The 16531-nt window shown below is 41.2% G+C and overlaps 1 protein-coding gene across 1 annotated transcript in view; it reads left to right on the top strand.

The window, feature by feature from the left end:
• Positions 1–16531, top strand: part of TPD52L1 (TPD52 like 1) — a 43848-nt gene that overhangs the window by 10972 nt on the left and 16345 nt on the right. The window contains exon 3 of the mRNA XM_086632099.1: positions 15503–15604. Within this exon, the coding sequence (XP_086488225.1) occupies positions 15503–15604 (102 nt within the window). The remainder of the gene's footprint in view (positions 1–15502; positions 15605–16531) is intronic.

Genomic DNA, 16531 nt, shown 5'->3' with positions numbered 1-16531 from the left:
TAAAGAGTACTGGCCAGATCAGTTGATGTGTAACTGTTTAATTCCTGCTTTTGGTTATCCAAAAGAAAAAAAAAAAAAAAATTATTGGAGTAACTGTACCATCTTTGGGGTTATCGTAAGTCCTGTGTATGTTGAGTTTTTTGTTATTGTCCAGCAGTGTGTTCTTGGGCAACTCCCTAGCACCTCTCACAGCCTTGGCTTACTACTGTGTGTAATGTGTAACTAGTTCACAAGAGTTCAGTGAAATTCACCTTGTGCAGTGTGTAAGCAGCTTTCGGTTCCCAGGGTGAAAGGTCATGCAGAAATGTGAAGAACTGTTACTCCACTTCTGTTGTTGAAATGATTTTAACTTGAATATTCGATTTTTTTTTTTTTTTTTTGAACCAGACCAAGTATACTGTGGAAATCTGTAGTCTGAGTCAGTTGCTGCCTTCCAGGAGGGTGCCTTTTAAAAATGTATTGTGGTTTAACCCCAGCCAGCAACTAGGCACCACCGAGCTGCTGGCTCACTCCCCTGACCAGTGGGATGGGGGAGAAAATTGGAAAAGTGAGAAAACTCATGGATTGAGATAAAGACAGTTTAATAGGTGAAGCAAAAGCCGTGTGCACAGGCAAAGCAAGACAAGGAATTAATTCACTACTTCTCATGGGCAGACAGATGTTCAGCCATGTCCAGGAAAGCAGGGCTCTGTCACACGTAACTGTAACTTGGGAAGACAAACACTGTTGCTTCCAAAGTCCCCTCTTTCCTTCTTCTTCCCCCAGCTTTATATGTTGAACATGATGTCATATGGTGTGGAGTATCCCTCTGGTTAGTTGAGGTCCGCTGTCCCAGCTGTTTCCCCTCCCAGCTGCTTGTGCACTCTCAGCCTACTCGCTGGTGGGGTGAGAAGTGAAAAAGGCCTTGACTGTAAGCACTGCGCAGCAATAATGAAAACATTTCTGCATTATCCACTCTGTTTTATCACAAATCCAAAACACAGCCCCATGCTAGGTACTGTGAAGAAAATTAACACTATCCCAGCCAAAACCAGCACAAAATGCGCCAGTTCTTGGATGAAGAAGTACGAGAGGGAGGTTATTTGGGCTGCAGCTTGCTGTTGGGAACTAATGGTGCAAAGTTTTTGTCTCACATGAGGAAGGAGTTAAAAATACACTTATGGACATAGTGATGAGACCTATCCTGAATCTGCCACCAAAAAATTTTCAAGCCCAGGACAGGTAGTGTTACTTGTAAGCTTCGGACACTTCTTGCTCTGTACCTCTGATGGAGTATCACTGAAAGAGAGATAGTGAATAAAATTATGAATTCTAAAAGTCTAGGAAGACCACAATAATTGCTGAGGGGCTGGTCTCAGCTTCATACTGATCTTTATACTTACATGTATGAACATACCATGTTCCTCTAAAACATTTTGAGCTGAATTAATAGCAACATTGGTAGAAAGAACCACCCACCTTTCATCAAGTGCTGTCTGAGAAGTTTTCGTTTATTTTTTTTCAGTTGACAACTGAATTTGACATTTAGGGAGAAGCCAGAGTGAGCTGCTCCACAACAGAGCTGAGCTGGGAGTCGACAGCAAGGTAGGCAGGGCAGTGCCATCACCCATGAAGGAGCAGTCCCACAGTACTTGAACAAAGAGAACAGAGCAGGTCCAGTAATAGTAAACGAGGTCAAGCCAAGAGTTCAGATCTGGAGGTGACTCTGTGGTGATAAGCCAGGTCCAAGGTCAAGCCAGAAAGTCAAATCTGTGGGTCAAGATCAGTGAAGTACCTGGTCAGATACAGGCACACCAGTAAGTGTATCTCAGGCAAGGACCAAGGGCGTAAACACAGACTAGGCTTTAGTGTAGCTCCCAAGTGAAAGGGAGATGTGCCTGGCAAGGCTTCTGCCACCTCTTTCTTGCACAGCACTGTCACCACAGTCTTGGCCAAGGTTGCAGAGTTTTGCAGTCGCAGAGCTGGCCTTGAGCCCAGGCAGCTAAACCCATGGGATTGGAGGGGTAAGAGTTTGCAGTGCCTCTTGGTGCATTCAAGGCCCTGACAGAGACTTGGAAAAAATATTTGATAAAATATTTTATAACATTTTTACAATAAAATATTTTATAACATTTTTAAAAATAATTATTCTTTTTATTTTAATGAGAAGTCAAATTAGGTAGAAACCCCTTAACAGAAATGTAGTTTGTATGTCTCCTACCTGAAACTTTTGAATGGTTTCTCAGCTGGGTCTTATATCTCATGACATGTCATTAACAGGAGCACCTGTGCTGGCTTGGTGAGGATGTCTGGCATGTGATAGGAGAGAATAGTCTAGAGGCACTGAGCTTTAGAAGAGAGGAGGGACACAAGACACCTGAACTACAGTTACTGGAAGACACTGGCAACACTTTGAAACAGAAACTTTCGTTTTTACTTGAAATTTGGTAGCAAATTCCAAGACAGCTTTTCATTTTCATTTCACAATGTTGGCAATTTTCATAAGGACAGGAGACTTAAGAGCCTTTATCAGTATGGTGGCTGCTACTTTTTATTTAAGATAACTTTCAAAACTAGCAAGCCATTAGGTGATGAGTGTCCACAAGTAGTTATGTGGAACTGAGTAGCAGGAGTCCATTTGGTGTTCTTGAAAATCCTGATGTCGGTGGTCCAACTGCTGTAGAATTCTGTCTGCCACGCATGCCAGTACACTGATGCCAGTACAAATCATGGTAATCTGGCATTCTTCAGAATGGATGTGTTAAGTAATAAAGGTGATTCATGGCTGCTGCACCAAAATAACAACGGGATAGCATTACTCACCAGGATTCTCTGATTTAGTAAGGATGAAAAGCCTGTTTAAAAAAATAAAAGCTCAGAATATTTACATGCCTGTACTTTAGGCTTCTAAATCCACAATCAATAATTTTAAATTTTAACAAGACCTGTTTTTAAGGAGGCAAATTTCATTTTCACTCAAGTTTTCCTGGGTTTTGTAGCTACTGTGCCTTTCTGTAAGTTAAATCTGCTTGTACTAGGGAACTTTTCAAAGCCATAGAGAACAATTAAGCAGCAAATTTTTGTCCTCTTATTGTTAATAATCTTTTCAAGCTCTCCATTTAGGGATGCATTTTTAGAGTTAAAATGAACTTAGACGCAGAGAGATGGACTTCTCTCAGAAACAGATTATGTTATGATTAAAAAGAAAAAAAAAGTCATAGTTTTCATACTGAGGGAAGGTAGAGCTGGCGGTCAGTGGGCTAATGTCCTTCATAGATTGAAGATTATGTCAAGCTCAACATTAACAGTTCTGTACAAAGTCTGTTTCCTTGTCATTAATTCACGCTTTAAGGTATGCAAAAGCAGTTCTAACTGCCTCTAGTGAGACATTCTAACTGCCTCTAGTGAGAAGGAAGACTCGGGTGACTATAGACTGGTCAGCCTCACCTCAATCCCTGGAAAGATAACGGAACAACTTATCCTTGGTGCTGTCTCTAGGCATATCAAGGATAAGAGGGTCATTAGGGGCAGTCAACATGGCTTCACTAAGGGGAAGTCGTGCTTGACAAACCTGACAGCCTTTTATGAGGACATCACCCAGTGGGTGGATGATGGTAGAGCAGTGGATGTGGTCTATCTTGACTTCAGTAAAGCATTTGACATAGTCTCCCACGGCATCCTCACAGCTAAACTGAGGAAGTGTGCTCTGGATGATCAGATAGTGAGGTGGATTGTGAACTGGCTGAAGGATAGAAGCCAGAGAGTACTGGTCAATGGGATAGAGTCCAGTTGGAGGCCTATATCCAGTGGAGTCCCTCAAGGGTCGGTACTGGGACCAGTATTGTTCAACATATTCATCGATGATTTGGATGAGGGAATAGAGTGCATGGTCAGCAAGTTTGCTCACGACACTAAACTGGGAGGAGTGGCTGACACACCTGATGGCTGTGCTGCCATTTGGAAAAACCTGGATAGGCTGGAGAGTTGGGCAGGGAGAAATTTAATGAAATACAACAAGGGCAAGTGTAGAGTCTTGCATTTGGGTAAGGGCAACCCCATGTACCAGTACAAGTTGGGGAATGAACTGTTGGGGAGCAGCACAGAGGAAAGGGACCTGGGGGTCCTGGTGGACAGCAGGATGACCATGAGGCAGCAATGTGGCCTTGTGGCCAAGAAGGCCAATGGCATCCTGGGCTGTATTAGAAGGGGTGTGGTTAGTAGGTCAAGAGAGATTCTCCTCCCCCTCTACTCGCTCTGGTGAGGCCGCATCTGGAATATTGTGTCCAGTTCTGGGCCCCTCAGTTCAAGAAGGACAGGGAACTGCTTGAGAGAGAGTCCAGCGCAGAGCCACAAAGATGATGGAGTGGAGCATCTCCCTTATGAGGAAAGGCTGAGGGAGCTGGGTCTCTTTAGCTTGGAGAAGAGGAGACTGAGGGGGGACTTCATTAATGTTTATAAACATGTAAAGGGTGACTGCCATGAGGATGAAGCCAGGCTCTTCTCAGTGGCATCCAATGATAGGACAAGGGGAAATGGATATAAGCTGGAACATAGGAGGTTCCGCTTAAACATGAGGAAGAACAACTTCCCAGTAAGGGTAACAACACTGGAACAGGCTTCCCAGAGAGGTTGTGGAGTGTCCTTTTCTGGAGATGTTCCAAACCTGCCTGGACGCATTCTTGTGTGATCTGATCTAGGTGGTCCTGCTCAGGCAGGGGGATTGGACTAGATGATCCTTTGAGGTCCCTTCCAATCCCTAACATTCTGTGATTACATTTGCAACAGTAATATGTAGCTTTTTTTTTTTATCAAGCCAACTTTATCAGCTTTTTTTCTCTAAAGACGACCTGTAATATTGTGTACATTTTTCAGCCTCGTATGAAATACATCTGAAAGTCATTCACTTCTTATGATGACCAGAATCATAATACATTTTTCAAGTTCCTTGTTAGTCTCCTCTGCTATTCTTCAGTGTAAGGATTTTTAGTATAATCTATGTGTTTGGGAAGGCAGGGTGTTCTACTGTCGAGGATATCAGTAACTAGAGAGCAAATGATTGCCTCAAGTTTAATTTGCTTTCATGGTGGTGAGGCATTTAACTGGAATGACTTCCCCCACAAACCTTTTTAAAGATCAGGTTTCCAGTGAATAGAGGTGGGTGGATATTCACTTAGCTTCTAGCAATGCAGGTTTTTTTATTTATATTTTAAACATAGATAATTCTTTCTTATTTAGATTCTAGAAGTAGTGAAATGTTGGCAGATTTTGAGATTATTTATTTTAGCTTAAGAGGTCATTAAAAATGCTTTTACAGGGATATTTACAAAGACCATAGTTGAACTTTTCTAATTAGCGTTTTGCTACAAAGGAAAGGTTTTATGTTACCTGAATGCAGTATGTTTACTTAGTTTAAGCGGTTCGATTGGTGATGCTTCAGTAAAGTTCCCACAGCTCTCTCTAGCCTTCTGTACTTCAGATTTTCACTGCATGGTGCAGTAAGGTAAGAAGATAGCTTCTGTATAGATTGACCTAGTTTTATACAGAATGACAGAATAGTTGAGGTTGGCAGTGATGTCAGAAGACTGTCTAGTCCAACTTCCCCTTTCATAGCAGGGTCAGCTAAAGCAGGGTGCTCAGGACTTTGTCCAGTCAGGCTTTGAGTATCTCCAAGGATGGAGACTCTACAGCCTCTCTGGGCAACCTGTTCCAGTGTTCAATTACCCTTACTGTGAATAACCTTTTTCTTTTGTTTAAATGTTTCTTGCATTCAATTTGTGCCCATTGCCTCTTGCACTTTCACTAGATACCACTGAGAAGAGTCCACTTCTGTCTCTTTCATCAGATTACTTATACACATTGACGAGATCCTCCCATGAGCCTTCTCTTCTCTAGGTTGACCAGTCCCAGCTTTCTCAGCCTTTCCTTGTATGAGAGATGCTCCGATTCCTTAGACATCTTTGTGACCCTTCGCTGGACTTCCTTCAGTGTGTCCTCGTCAGCCTTGTACTGGGGAGTGCAGAACAGGACCCAGCACTCCAGTTGTGGCCTTAATCAGGGCTGAATAGAGGGGAAGGGTCACTTCCCTTGACTCGTTATCACTTTTCCTAATGTGGCCCAGGATACTGTTAGTCACCTTTGCTCTGAGGGCACATTGCTGACTCATGTTCAACTTGCCTACTGGGACCCCAGGTCTTTTTCTGCAAGGCTGCTTTCCAGCTGGTTGATCCCCAGCCTCTACTGGTGCATGAGGTTATTAATCCCAGTCTTCAAGACTCTGCATTTCCCTTTGTGGAACTTTGAGACTCCTGTTGCCCCATTTTTTTCAGACAATCAAGATCCCAAGAATTCAATAGTATTCTTCAATGCAGTCACAAAATTGCATTGCATTATATATGGAGAAGGTTGCAAGGGTTCATTTGTCCTCCTCGCTCAGAGGAAGCAGTAAGAGCATAGATCCACAAGATACTTTGACCTTTGCTAAGCATAGATGTTGTAACCATGCTCAGCTTTTTCTGTCCCTCAGCTTTTAAGTTGGTGCTCTTCTATACACCTTTAGGAAAAAACAGTAGAGTGTTACGGTGTTGTCCTTTTGGAGGTGTTTTGGAACTACTGAGTTTCTAAGGAGCAGTTGTATCTGTAAAATTACCCACTGATAACCTTACTCCAGCTTAATAGTTCCCAGAAGTTCCTTTGTCGTTCTTTCTTGAAATGTTAGTGACTGTTAGAAGACATAAGCTTTCTCAGTTTTAAATGGATAACCTTTCAGCAGAGATAGCTTATGTCTGATTAGTGTTGCTACTAACCTCCCCCCTGCCCCCCAATGCTCTAGACCTTCAAACCACTGTAAGCAGCAGTTCTGCTATGGCAAATGAATTATTAGAATACCTAAAAACTTAAAGAAAACTAATTCTTTTTTCGAGGGCGGTAGTGGTGAAATACCTCAAAGCCCTTATATTTAGTGATTCCAACAAGAGGACTGAGAAGCCTTTGATGTGATGGAAAGTAGACCCATGCAAGAGTGCCATCTAGGATAGGAATCTCACAAAGCTGTGTTTTCAAAAAGACTTTTCAGCTTTTGCCCTCACAAACAAAAATTGGCACTTTGCAGAAATGGAAAATCCCATGAATTAGTGGCCGTAATCAGGAGAACTGTAAGTATCAACTCCAAACAGCATGTCTCCGAGACAGTGCCTGGTGCTTTCTCAGGTGATGGCTGTCTTTTGAAGCCTTTTTAGGAAGGTTTCAATATTGCTCTGCTCTTATGTGTAATGCTGACCTGAGATTCAGGACAAGAGCATTGAACATGTGCTTGGCCTTTCCCTCCAGAGATAGCATAAAGATAGATCTCTTCATTGACTACTAGTTGAAAAGTATGCGAGAAAGCTTAGCTCTGCTGATAGGGAACCTGAGGGCAATTGTATAAGTTTCTACAAATAGTGGGAACTTAACGTTTTGTAGTTGAAATTTCTGCCAGGTGATGAGAAAATAGAAAGTAATTGTTGCACTGCATGTGTTTTAGACTTACAATCTATGGTACCTGCAGTATTCATTAGTATAACTTTAAATATGTAGCAATATGTTCCAGAGGTTCAGAATTTTCTCAGGAAGTCAGATATAATTTGTGGACAACCACAGTCCTACTGTGACTTTTAGGAATTCAGTATACCATGTTCCCACACACATACTTGTTATGAGTGGTCGTACAAGAAGTGTGGGTGTTTCTGTTCGTTGCAATGTGTAATCACCTTTTGACATTTTCTTCTCTAAATTTGCAGGTAAATGTAGCAGTTGTGTAAGTAAAGAAATTGCACGTTGGCTTTAGCAAGCATATTACCTGTGTGTCAACCTGAGCTACGTGGAAGTAAAGGGAGCCGCTCACTTTCACTGAATTTATGTCCTTTGGGTCAGATCAGGCAATGTTCATGCCTTCTTCAAAGATAACTTTTTAATACTTTTCCACAGGTATCTCTGGCCTTGCATTTGGAAGGGTGGAGTAATAAGCTTGGAGAAAGGACTTTGAGAAGTTAACTTAGTTTGTTCTTATTGTCCCTTCTAAAAAATGTATTTCTGCTTGTTTACACCAGAACCTTCAGCTAATGGAAATTCTCTGGCAAGGTCAGGTGATCTGTTCCAGATCAATGAGAATAGTGTTAGTTTCTCAGGGAAAGAATCCACTATAATTATCATTTGACATCAGAAAATATATACACATATATTTATCTGTATGTATGTACACATATGTAACTGTAAGGAGGGCAGGGGAGGTGAGGGGAAGCCTGAGTGTAAGCTGGAATCTCTGAAATGACCAGGAATAAATATATCCAGGAAAAGGTCAGGGGAAAGGGAAGGAAGAGAAAAATAAAGAAAAAGAGGAAAGGAAGTAAAAGGAAAAACAGAAATTGAGCAAAAGGAAAGAGTAATAAGGAAAAGGAGGAATGAAAGGAAAAGGAAGGGAAAAGGAAAGAAGAAAGGGGGAGGAAGAGGAGAAAGGAAGGGGAAGAAAGAAAAAAGAGGCTGGTATATGTTTAATCTGCATAATTTTGTTGATCTAATATATAGTACAGAGCCCATGGGCAGTGTTGTTGGCATAGTTTAAGGTGTGATGAACTGTGATGACGTCGCCTGGAATGTGTTAAGCTCATCTGTGCTTAAGCCAACGTGCTGTGGCTTTTCTACCTGGAGATGAGCTGTACCACAACTGCTTGTTTTTTCCCTGTTCTGTGCTGCATTGGACGAATTCTGCCTTTCACACAATTCTATCCATCATTTTTCCCAAGTTTTTGAAGATTACAGTGCAGGACAACACGGAATTTTTGTCACCTTTGTCTGGCACGTTTCCTGACCCCTGACTCTCTCCAGCCTATGGAACAGTCAGCTTCCATGTGCTGCGCACAGATTTCTGGCTGCAGACAGGTCTCCTACAAGCTGCAGAGGTTTGGTTCCCTCTGCTCTGCCCTTCCTCTCTCTGTGGGGGAGGAACTACCTGGGGCATGCTTCCTTTGACTGGTTTAGGCATATGTACCCATTCAAGTGCCAGCACAGTTTCAATAAATTCTTAACATACCCGGCAAAGGGAAGAATGTCCAATAAGGTACATCTGTCATCATTTCTTTTTGAAGTTAGAATGAATTTCAGGTGAACACAAAAAAACTCCAGCCCCACAACACCTTAGAGTTATTTGTGGGCGAAATGGCAATATGAATGCTCTTAGAGAATGTTTTATGGACGTGTTATCTGCCATTCATACATGCATTTATTTCATTTGAGCATTAGCATAATTACGTTAATGCTGAGCCGTGGTATTCACAGAAGATCAACAGAGAAATAGTTAGAACTGAGAGTTTCTCAGAGACGCAGATGCTTTACATTGATTCCAGAAACACCATTCTTAAGCTGACTAATGGTTTGAAAACTTAAAGCAGCAAGCTCCATAGGGCATGGCTTGTGCTACCAGGCTCTGCTTTACTGTATGGTTTTGTTGTTAGTTGTTTGCATTTTGTTGAATCTTATGTAAGCTTTATCACAGAAGAGGGTTTCTCAAATGGATTGATTTTGCCAGTGAGCGTTGATGGAGAGGCACAATGCTAAATGAAGATGTACTAATTAGCAGATGTACTAATTTTACAGAAGCTGAATTTAAATTATTTATGATTTATTGTAGTAGTTTGAATATGCAGCTTGCCTTGCAAAACATGAATATTATATTTGTAGCCTGCTTCTGCCAGCAGTCCGTGTACTGCACCTATGAAGGAAGGTTAGATTTGCCATGTGAAGGGCAATTCTGTACTGATTTGAGATGAGATCAAATAGCATGCAGTATGATTATCCTGTTTTTTTTTTTTTTTTACCCTGCAGATGATCTTGGTCATTTAAATGTCTTGTTCTCTGACCTCTCTGTATGTCTGCTACCTGGCTATACTCTACATGAAGCACCATTTCTTTCACATGTTGTGTTTTGTGAAACAGTATCTTCTTTTATTTGCTTTCACTGTCTGTAAAAATCAGCTAGTGAGACCTAGTTGTCATATGATAGTACAACCTAAAGGCAGTATACGAAACTGTCAAGTGAAAATGCAGTCAAAATATGCTGCAAATCTACTTTGCCTAATTACAAATGTCACGGTATGGAGATGTGAGTTATCTTTAAAGCTTCTTTTAAATGTGTTGGGCATATTATTGGAATATAGCATATTTTATGATAACATCTAATAACCAGTTTTATAAAAAATTGCTTTTGTTGAAGAAATACTCTGTTTTAAAAAACAAATTGTAATCAGAAGTTGATGGATGAAATTCTTAAGTTAATGCCATATAAAAAGGTAATAATCAAAATGACACAGGTGAGTTTTGTTTACAAGTTTACAATTGTGACAGCAATTCACATTCCTTATTTGTTTAATCCTTCTTGTCTATGCAATACATTATAAATATTTACTGTTAAGTGCTAAGTGAAAAGCATGGAATATGATCCTTGTTAGCCACTACCAGAAATAATTCTGTGCTATGGAGTATGTTTAGATGCCACAAAACCAGAGAAGGTGTTCCTACTCTAACTGCCTAAGTCAAGTAGCCTGTTTCTACTTTTACTAATGCTACTGGTCATCTGGCATAGTGCTGTTAAACTCAGGGAGGCTGTGGTGACTTTGTGTTAGTGTAAGGAAGGCATAGAGCCTAAAGATGTATTTGTGTAAAAATGCACACAGTGGGTTGGGTGGAAGGTGAAGTTTCTTCAATCTCTGTGTCCTAGATTCCCTGAGTTTGTTTCTGCTGGAGCATTTCTCCCTTGAAATTCAGGGTCACTAACCTTATTTCAGCCGATGGATGACTGACTGCTGAGATGCTGTCACCTGTCCTGATGGGCTGAGCAGTCGGTCAGTACTCGCCTAATGATTGCCAGTAATGGCTGCTCAAAGGATGGGAGAGTACGGGTATTGTAGGTGACTTAGCACGCTGGAGCAGTTGGTGGTGTTAGGAGGACTTAAGCCAAACAGTACAGCACTTTTCCCAAAGAATAAATGTTAGTAGGTTTTAACTGGAACAGCCAACTTTATTTCTACTCTGAAAAGTTTCTGAAAATTATGTAAGCTGTGCAGTGCATTAAAACAACACTGCAAACTGATGTGTGTTACATGAGGACATGAAAACTGCTGCTTCAGGTTATTAATGCCAAATACAACTGAGAAGATTCCCAGAGGTCAGAAAGAATATATTGAGGAGATCATTATTACCAGAGTGTTTGGCAAGGTATCAAATGAATGCTGTAAATAGGACAGAACTATGATGATAAAAATATCTGAACCAAAATGCTGTGCTGTATATCAATACAGAACATAAACTAACTACTGAAAGGCAAAGTGCTCTGTGGAAAGATAATTTATTTATGAAAAGGCATAGGGAGGTGCATAATGGTGGAGAGGCAGGGATGAAGGGGTGCTTGATTTTTAAGCTATCAGTGAGCTCTACTAAGCTCACTGATAGCTTCAAAGCGCTACTGCTTCTTGTCTCTGCTGGCAGGTATTGCATGTTGCACTGCATTTTTACCTTTGTTATTCTTTTGTTCGTTAAAGCTCCTCTTCGACGCTGCTGGAGGGAGGGGGGCTTCGTGTCAAAGGTCATTTTTGCTGAAGTTGGTGCTGAAAAAAGACCAGTTGTGTAACAGCGTTAGCTGGATTTACGCTATTATGTAATTTCAAAAGCATTAGGAGCATAAATGCAGTCTCCACGTCTTCCATGAAAGTGGAAGTACTGGGGAGTATGTTGGATTTATAGGATTTACAGAGAAAACAGAATGTTAGCTGGAATGCCAAAATCAGTGTCATTTTAGGCAATTCCCAGAAGGTGTGTTCTGACCCATGTAATGTTCAGAAATACATAGGGGACTCTAACGTTTCTCAATTAAAGTTGAGTCTGTCTGCTGTATGGGGTATTTGGGACTATTCTCTTAAGAGTTACACACAGTGTGAAGAACCTGCAGCAGAAAAGTAATACATGGAGATGTTTTTTCATAAAGCTAAATATGCCCATGAATAAAATGAACTCCAAGGTGTTTTTTAAAAAGAATTAGTTCAGAAGGATATCTGCAAAGTATTTTACTATATACAGTCAACCTTTACATAAATAGGTTGTGCTACCAAGGACCTTTTAGACTTGGAAGTCAAGTCTTGGATTTCATTTTGTCATCAGCAAAATTCCACTTGTGCTGAATGGTTTGGGAAACTTCACTGTTAGGAAAATGTCTAAAGATTTGTGTGCAATAATGTACGCACTTTAAGAAATGCTCATATATATATAAAAACCCCACAGGCATTAGAGTATTAGGGTTTTTTTTCAATGTGCAACACTTATCAAAAAGCTACATGCTCATAGTTTGACTGAAGCATCATGAATGTCAATTTTAAGGATCTTATCCCACTCTAGTTTGTCTGAGAGTGTGTCCACTAACAGCAAGAGAATGACAGCTATTAAACTAGCTAAACTGGAGAATGAGGCCTCAGTGAAATAAGAGCATTGCTGTCTTGCTCTGTCCAGAAACAGACAGCAGGGCTGAGGAGAAAGGAGAGACCAAGTGGAAACAATCTTTTCGGTCTTCTTTGTATTCTGCCAGAAGAAATAAAACAGGCATAACTAGTGCCCCTACCTTTCTAATTATAGATTGTGCTCCTTCTGTTACTGTTGCAGTGATTTTCCCCTTTTTATCGTTCAACATTGTGCATGTGATTGATTCAGCTTATCTAACTCCAGTTTTCTAGAGGTTTGGTACCCTGGTCTAAGTTGCTCCCTGCAGATTACCTTTCTAGTCAGTGAAAACAGAGACAATTACCTTCATAGAAGGAGCCATTTCACTTGGCAGTTTTAGAACTTGTTAGGTCATTAGTCTGTAAGATATTTTATGGCTTAGGAACATAAAATAAAAGTATTTGAAGCGTGGCCAGCAGGTCTAGGGAAATGATTCTGCCCCTCTACTCTGCTCTTGTGAGATCCCACCTGGAATACTGTGTTCAGCTCTGGAGTCCCCAGCACAAGAAGGACGTAGAGTGCTGGAGCGGGTCCAGAGGAGGGCCACGAAGATGATCCGAGGGCTGGAGCACGTCTGCTATGAAGACAGGCTGAGAGAGTTGGGGCTGTTCAGCCTGGAGAAGAGAAGGCTCCGGGGTGATCTTATAGCAGCCTTCCAGTACTTAAAGGGGGCCTACAGGAAAGCTGGAGAGGGACTTTTTACAAGGGTGTGTAGTGATAGGACAAGGGGCAATGGCTTTAAACTGAAAGAGGGCAGATTTAGATTAGATTCATAGATTCATAGATTCATAGATTTCTAGGTTGGAAAAGACCTTAGAGATCATCGAGTCCAACCATCCCTAATCCCCATTAAACCATATCCTCAAGTAGCTCATCCACCCTATTCTTAAACACATCCAGGGATGGGGACTCAACCACTTCCCTGGGCAGCCTATTCCAGTGGCTGACAACCCTTTCAGAGAAGAAATACTTCCTAACATCCAACCTGAATCTCCCCTGACTAAGCTTATGCCCATTTCCTCTTGTTCTATCTCCCATCACTAATGTAAAGAGCCCTTCCCCTAACTCCCCACCATATTTTCTCAAGTATTTATAGGCCGTAATCAGGTCTCCCCTCAGCCTCCTCTTCTCCAGGCTAAACAGCCCCAACTCCCTCAGCCGCTCCTCATAAGTTTTATTTTCCAGCCCCTTGATCAGTTTAGTCGCCCTTCTTTGGACTCGCTCCAGGAGCTCAATATCTCTCTTAAAGCGAGGGGCCCAAAACTGGACACAATATTCCAGGTGCGGCCTCACCAGTGCCGAGTACAGGGGCAGGATCACCTCCCTGCTCCTGCTGGTCACACTATTCTTGATACACGCCAGTATCCCATTGGCCTTTTTGGCCACCTGGGCACACTGCTGGCTCATATCAAGCCGGTAGTCAACCAACACCCCCAGGTCCTTTTCCGCCAGGCAGCTCTCCAGCCACTCCTCCCCGAGCCTATAGCGATGCTTGGGGTTTTTATACCCCAAGTGAAGGACTCTGCACTTGGCCTTATTAAAGCTCATGCCATTGGCCTCAGCCCAACGATCCAGTCTGTTCAAATCCCTCTGAAGGGCCTCCCTACCCTCAAGCAGATCAACACAGCCTCCCAGCTTGGTGTCGTCCGCAAATTTACTGAGGGTACATTCAATCCCCTCATCCAGGTCATTGATAAAGATGTTAAACAGAACTGGACCCAGCACTGAGCCCTGGGGAACCCCACTGGTGACCGGCCTCCAGCCGGATTTAGCCCCATTTACCACCACTCTTTGGGCCCGGCCAAAGATAGATTAGATATAAGGGAGAAATTTTTCACTCTGAGAGTGGTGAGGTACTGGAGCAGGTTGCCCAGAGAAGTTGTAGATGCCCCATCCCCGGAAGTGTTCAAGGCCAGGTTGGATGAGGCTTTGGGCAACCTGGTGTAGTGGAGGGTTTCCCTGCCCATGGCAGGGGAGTTGAAACAGATGATCTTTGAGGTCCCTTCCAACCCAAACCATTCCATGATTTGTGTCGGCGAAAATTATTTGTTCATAGAACGTTGTCTGAAAGAATAGAGCATTACTTGCATCTGCCTTCTGACCTGTGGTTTGTAAAACACAGTCCTAAACAGAGGACCTTCAGCAATAGATACTGCTGAGGCTAAAAAAAGGACCTGACGTAAAATGCGATGTGCCACATGGCAAATAGGAATCTTATCTCATTTTCCCTCCTGCTGCCACAAAATTATATTGCTTTTGTATACCTAAAAGTAAGAAGAAAAGACTCTGTTCCAGGAATTAGGCAGTGGGATTTTTTAATTAATCTCTAGTGTATTTTGGTACACACTTGCAATCTTACAGAGTTTGTTCAAAGGAGAATTAGAACCACTAGAATTGTATTTCTGAATTTTTCACAATCATTTCTTCAGTTCTTGTCTGCCAACGCGCACTACAGGATACAAGACTGATTATAATGTGCTCTCCTTTTGTTACTAGGTCAGTACTTCTAATTCTGAGCTTGTCTGCGTCACTGGGAGTATTGGATAATTTACTCGGAAGGAAGCCTCCGACATGCTCAGAGTTAGTTTACTCAGCAAGAAAGCATCTGTGCAGAAAAGCTTATTGATTACTCTAAGAATGCAATTTAACTGTTCTGAAGAGTCTATGTGGGCCAGAACATATATTCCAGATCAGTAAATTAAGATGATTCTGTGTTTGAATGTGTATGCTCTACGTGAAATGAGTGACTTCTAAAAGGTTTCTGTGCTATTTAGACTACGTGTTCACTGTCTAGATTTTTTTCACCTTCTTTCTCTGTCTTTCCCAAGACATTCTTCCTTGAAATAAATTAAAAAGAAAATAAAATTGTAGCATATGGAAACAGATTTGATTGGTTTTGTCTAATTTGAAATATCAATAAATTATTTTGAAGTGCATCTTTTAAATGTACCTAATATGTGTCTTTTTAAATACTTATCACTATTTCTGTTCTATTTTTTGTTTCTAGTTACAAGAAAACACATGAGACCCTGAGCCATGCAGGACAAAAAGCAACAGCAGCTATCAGCAATGTAGGAACTGCTATCAGCAAGAAGTTTGGAGATATGAGGTATAGGGATCTGCTGCTTCTCTGGTCTTATTTTGAGGACAAAAGTATAAGCTGTCTGTTAGCTCTTCTTTTCTCTCTGTGTTAGTTTGTAAAGGTTCAAGTAGTTTGCAGTCAAAAGTATTTTACAACATTCATGGTTTCGGCCAAAAAGAAAGGGTAATGATGGGTAAAGATATAGTTCTTATTGGAGTCCTGGTTAAAAAAAAAAAAGAAGTGCAATTTGAAATCCTTTTGGAATAACTTTGCAAGCTCAAGGAAGTGTACAAGTAAAATGGAACAAAAAAGTGCTGTTAGATCTTTATTAATCCAATTTTATTCACACATGAATCCTGGAGACCAACATCATCTGAAGAAAATAAGCCTGCCTTGGAGCTGCTTGTGGAAAGAGAAGTCAATAAAATGTTTCAGGCTGTTTTTTATCAGCTTTTTAAAGATGTGCAATGGCAAAGTTTTGTTCTGCGGTTGTATTTTTAAAAAAAAGATGCAATGAAAATAACAGGAGTTGAGGTCAGGAGAAGAACTGAGTAAGTACAACTTAAATGTCAGGCTTTATATGTTGATGTATCTTTAAAAAATGTTGATCTTAAAGTTCCTCAGAATGAGAGCATAAATGAAGAAATTGTACGCTGTAAACCAGCACCTCAGTTTTCAACTTGGTGGCAGGATTACAGGATTTCTTCTCAGGTGTTTCAGGGAGTTGATTTTTTGTGATGAAATAAATAGACATGGGTAACTCTATATTGTTTGAGCTGCAGAATTAGAGTCTCACTTATTAGAGATGTTGGTATGTACTCACTTTTTGGTTATTTTGTAATGAATGAGGTAACCATATCCTAAGAACTGTGTGAATCCATTTTACAGTATCTTAAATATATATGCAGGTTTTTTTTGCTGCAAATGGGTGAAGCATAGCTCTTGGCAGGTAAA

The sequence above is a fragment of the Tauraco erythrolophus genome, chromosome 2 (genome assembly GCF_009769465.1).
Source record: "Tauraco erythrolophus isolate bTauEry1 chromosome 2, bTauEry1.pri, whole genome shotgun sequence".
In the NCBI taxonomy this organism is placed as follows: domain Eukaryota; kingdom Metazoa; phylum Chordata; class Aves; order Musophagiformes; family Musophagidae; genus Tauraco; species Tauraco erythrolophus.
The sequence above is the reverse complement of the archived record's forward strand: the minus strand, read 5'-3'. Positions and strand labels throughout refer to the sequence as shown.